Genomic DNA, 5440 nt, shown 5'->3' on the forward strand with positions numbered 1-5440 from the left:
ATGAACTTTCCGATAGTTTTCCTGGTTAGTTGATCACATTCATTGTTAATTGATCGCAGGTGTTCATTAAAAATGATTTAATGAAACATCAACATATTAGTTTGTACTATTTTTGGTATCGTCATTACCGTTTCTACATTACGAATACTTACATTTTAATAATTTTTAAAGTTAATTAGCTTAAATGGCAGAGCATTGTGCAATGTACAAGATGTGGGTTCAACTCCCACATTGCATAGGAAATACCACACTTTTACATTGAGATCGTCAAAGACCGGAATGTATAGTCATAGTTTCTATACATAAGCTAGTCTTTAAATTTCTAATCACTACAAAGTTATTACATTGCATACTTGACTTTCTTACGGAACACACAAGTCTAAGTCTAATTATGGTCTGCCCGTCTTTGCCCAAGTATGATTATGGCCTGCTTAATCTTAACTATACTATATCGCTTGCATCTGCACAAGTTGCAATCATGTGATTTATTATTTAATAGGCTATATGGGATTCGAACCCATATCTTTGTGCGAAGGTTGCACTTTGCTCTACCATTGAGCTAATAGCCTTTAAAATACACTAAACAAAGACAAAATGAGGGGTATACATCACACAATTGTTCCAAAGAGATAGATAAGAACATATTAAAGAGTTTAATAATATTCGATGCACTGATCAAAGCCACAAGTTTTCAACAATTGTCTCATATTTTAGGAAGATCTTGAATAAAATAGCACAACAATTATGGTTGACTTTTAGAGAAAAAAGTGGCAGAAATGTCAACATCTGTTAGTACACAAATTACTAGCCCTCAGAAGTGAGACTCCTAACCTGTGTCATAAACCAGACCCTTCACCAACATCATAACTCAGGCTCATCAACAACATCAAATTTCCCAGATTTATCAAAAGTCAAAATTCTAAAAGCCAGAAGAAATATGTCAAGACCCATGGGAGGGTTTTCTTAAAGTATCATGATTTCATGTTTCATGATTTCTTACATTAAAACACACACAAATTTTCAATAGGCACATTAAAATGTTTATAACATGCATTAAAATAGGTAGTAGATACACTAAAAAGGTTAGTAGTTACATAAAAAGAGACATCAGATCATCACACCAACTGCTCCAAAGAGTTACGAGGTAGAAAACAAAACCAACCAATATGTGAACGGGCATTTGGGAGATATCATCACACCTTATGAGAGCTTCTACTGACCGACTTAGAACATTACAAACACACTAGCAACCTTCATAAATAGTTGAATGAACTAAGTTGTAATAACATAAAACAAATTTTTTCCCTCATCTAAGCCTAAAACGATTTGGAGAAAAAAGTTCTTTCCTCCATTTCCTATACCCTCCTTCTCTTCCCTTCCATCCCGACCACTTCCCTCCACATTTTCTAGAAACTGAAATCAAATTGGTAGGAAAGGCATGAAAACAGTAAAATCTAAAATAAGAAATACAGTCATTAAAATCTAAAATTGCTAGCCAAAGAGAATCAATCGATCAACAAAAAAATGGAATATAAAACCAAAATAGAGCAATAATATGTAACGAATAATGGTAAAACTAACAACTAACTAATTGATACATCTGGAAAAAATTTTAATGCACATATATGGTCTAATCATACACATAAAAATAATAAGTTCACACATACTAACAAAGTTTAAGAAAAATACTTCTAAGAGGATAGGTTTCGACACATATTTAAATACCTAATTTCCATGCACCTAGAACACCATTATATGTTAGACTTACCGAGACTCAACGTCCTCCAAAGAAAAGACACCCTAAAGCGGACAGACTGAAACTAGAAATAACTGATTTAACTAAAGACCTTTTTAATGCACATACAAGTTCTTTTTTTTTTTTTTTTTCTAAACTGTAAGAATTCTCAATAATGATCAAAAATCTGCATTACACACTACTCAATGAACACAACTTTTAGTGCTAATATTACATTAAATGCACTCTAGACAACCAAAGCTTATCATTATCATTGATAAACTTAGGACTCAAAACTCTAATCCTAGTATGGATAACACGCCAAGCTTGCTCAGCTATTAATTCAGGTCGTGAAACCGTAAAGAATAGCCTAGCCTCATTACGCTGGTTCCAGATCAGGTACCAAGCTGCCAGAAGAATAGCAGTTGTCACCTGTTTCCTCAGCCTGCTCCATCTCTTCTTCCTGATACATTGCAACTGATTAGTAGCATCTAGCCGAGCACCTAACTTCACAGCCAGAGAGCTATATATTTTATGACTGAAGCTGCACTCTTGAAACAGATGGGCATGACTCTCAGTAGCAAGAGCACAGATACAGCACTTGTCATCAGTAGAGATCTGCAATTTAACTAACTTCTCCTTCAGCATTAAAGCGTGACTAGAAATAAGCCAGGCAATGAAGCAATGCTTAGGAGGAGAAACAACATTCCAAACAGATCTGTGCCAGTCAACCACTGGCCTCTTTTCTCTCAACCAAGAATAGCACGACTTCACAGAATAATCACCAACACCTATACTCCAGACTCCATCAGAAAACCCTTCCTTGATAGTATCTCTAACATGACAAACTTTCCTCCAATGCTAGCTGGTATCAGAGGATGGATTATAGGATTGCCAAGACTGCCCTTTTAAATACACATGATGCACCCACTGGACCCATAGCTTATCAGGCTTTACTGATAGCCACGAGACCAGCTTGCCAATAGTAGCAATATTCCAGATAGTACTGACTCTGAGACCAAGTCCCCCGTCCTTCTGAGGAACACAAACCTTATATAAGGCAAGTAATGGAGCTTTGTTATGCTCAGTACTCCCTTCCCACAAAAAATTCCTGCAAATGGAATCTACTCTATTTATGACTCCTTTAGGCAACACAAATAAAGAGGCCCAGTAACTAGACATGGTAGAGAGCACAACTCTAACAAGGACAAGCCTCCCTGCAAAAGAAAGTTTCTTAGCTCCATGACACCTGATCCTCTCAACTATTTTTTCAATGAGTACCCCACAGTCACTCTTTTTTAACCTACCTGCTGTAATAGGAACACCTAAATATTTAAAAGGCAATGTACCTTCTTTAATACCAGAAACAGACAAGATATCCTTTCTTAAACCAGAGGGAACACCATTGAAATAAGCACAGGACTTCTATGAGTTCATCTTAAGTCCTGAAGCTCTGGAAAAGGATTCATAAGCCCTCAATAAGACCATAATAGACTGTGCATCCCCTTTACAGAATAAAAGTAAATCATCTGCAAACATCAGATGAGTAAGCCTCATAGATTTACAAAGGGGATGGAAATGAAATGGCAACTTCTCAGTAGCACAGTCAATGATTCTTGTTAAATATTCCATACACAGAGTGAAGAGTAGTGGGGACATAGGGTCACCTTGCCTCAGACCTCTCTTCCCAGGAAAGAAGCCAAAGTTATCCCCATTAAGACTGAGAGTATAAGTAGCACTACTCACACATTCCATGATAAGCCTTCTAAAAGAAGCTGGGAAATTAAAAGCATCAAGGATCTCAGCTAAAAATTCCCAAGTAACTGAGTCATAGGCTTTCATCAGATTCATCTTAAACATACAACGAGCAGAACAAGCCTGTCTGTTGTACAGCCTCACTAGATCTTGACACACCATTATATTTTCTAGTATACTTCTCCATTTTATGAACCCTCCCTGATTCTTCCTAATCAACTCAGGCAAAACAAGAGCCAGACTGTTGCATAAAATTTTGGAAATGCACTTGTAGAGAACATTGCAACAGGCAATGGGTCTGAATTGATGAACATAAGTGGGCATCTTGCATTTAGGGATCAGAGTAACAGTAGTGGCATTCAACTGCTTGAGAAGTTTACCAGAATTAAAAACATCTTGAACAGCAGCACAGACTTCATCACCAATAACTGTCTAGGAATCCTTAAAGAAAGCACTTGAATAACCATCAGGTCCAGGTGCTTTATGATCAGGGATTTAAAAAATGGCTGCTTTAATCTCCTGATCAGTCACAGGGAGTATAAGAATATCCTAAAGACCAGCATCACACACCCTACCTCTCTTGATGATCTGGAAGTTAACTTTGTCAGTGTGGACATCAGTCCCCAAGAGCTCCTTGTAGTACTTTAAGAAAGCTTCTTTAACAGCCTGAGGAGCAGCATGTTCCTGTCCCTTATTATCTTTCACACTCAAGACCTGGTTCCTAATAACACGGCTCCTTATGACTCCATGGAAAACCTAAGAGTTATAATCTCCATCTTTACTACATGCTAATTTGGCTTTTTGATTGAGAAACAAATTACAGTCTGCTTGTAATTTCTTGTACTCCTCAGCAGCTTGTGTCTCCATGACCAACATCTGCTGATTGCTAGGATAATCAATAAGCTTGGTCTGAATGGCCTCAAGGTTCCTTAAAGCCAAAGCAGCAGCATTTTCAATATCAGCAAAGTGATCTTTGTTAAATTGTCTTAAATGGACCTTTAAGAGTTTTAATTTCCTAACCACTTGAAACATCTTAGTACCCTGACATTGCACAGTCCACCAGTCAATTAAATTAGGAAGAAAGCTCGTATCCTTACCCCACATATTATAATATTTAAAAGGCCTCTTGAAATTATCAGACTGCCAAAGCTCTTTATAATGCAAGGAGTATGATCAAAAGTTCCTTCAGGTAAAAAATGAGCATATAGGGAAGGCATCTTCTGACTCCACTCACTATTAATGATTACTCTGTCTAGCCTACTGAAAACTCTGGTGCTTGCATCTTGTTTATTGTTCCACATATAATAGGCCCCTTGGGCAGGGCTATCAACTAGACCACAAGCATCCAAACAACTCTGAAACTCATCAATCTCTGCATCAGTACTAGTACCACCAAGCCTCTCAGTGTGAGATAACACACAATTAAAATCTCCGGCTGCCATCCAAGGCCCATTAATAAGAGATGCAAAGTTGATAAGCTGATTTCATAAACTTCTTCTATCAACAAGGTCATTAAAAGCATAAACCATAGAGACAAAAAATTGAGTAGTAGAAGCAACTTCAGTGACTTTCATGTTGATGCATTGAGCAGAAAAATCATAGAAATCAAGAAGAAAAATAGTTGGATTCCATAGTATCCAAACTCTACCTCCTTTGTGCCAACTATTATTAGTAGCTATACTCAAACCATCAACCATTAAACTATTTACACATACAAGTTCTTACCATGAACCTAAAGATAAAAAAACTAAACTACACTAAAACTAAAAAGGGGAAAGGGAATACATTAAACAAGGGGGACGGGTATCCTAAATTTAGGATGGGAAAGGGCCGCCTAATCCAATCCTAAACCCTTTCCCTTATTTTCGGAACAAGTTTAAATTAAATTAGGGGAAATAGTGTCCTTAAGTAGGCCCTTTTCCCTTTTCCGGAAAAGTCATTTGAACAGCC

General features: G+C 37.1%; 1 protein-coding gene across 1 annotated transcript; it reads right to left on the minus strand.

The window, feature by feature from the left end:
• Positions 1-1966: 1966 nt before the first annotated feature.
• Positions 1967-5187, minus strand: LOC141627603 (uncharacterized). Its single transcript, XM_074440836.1, has 8 exons — positions 5017-5187; positions 4738-4968; positions 4305-4531; positions 4061-4211; positions 3231-3922; positions 3043-3119; positions 2663-2952; positions 1967-2596 (listed from the first exon to the last, which is right to left on the minus strand). Exons 1-8 carry the CDS (start codon positions 5185-5187, stop codon positions 1967-1969), a joined length of 2469 nt encoding a protein of 822 aa, XP_074296937.1.
• Positions 5188-5440: the final 253 nt, after the last annotated feature.

The sequence above is a fragment of the Silene latifolia genome, chromosome Y, assembly GCF_048544455.1.
Source record: "Silene latifolia isolate original U9 population chromosome Y, ASM4854445v1, whole genome shotgun sequence".
Classification (NCBI taxonomy): Eukaryota; Viridiplantae; Streptophyta; class Magnoliopsida; order Caryophyllales; family Caryophyllaceae; genus Silene; species Silene latifolia.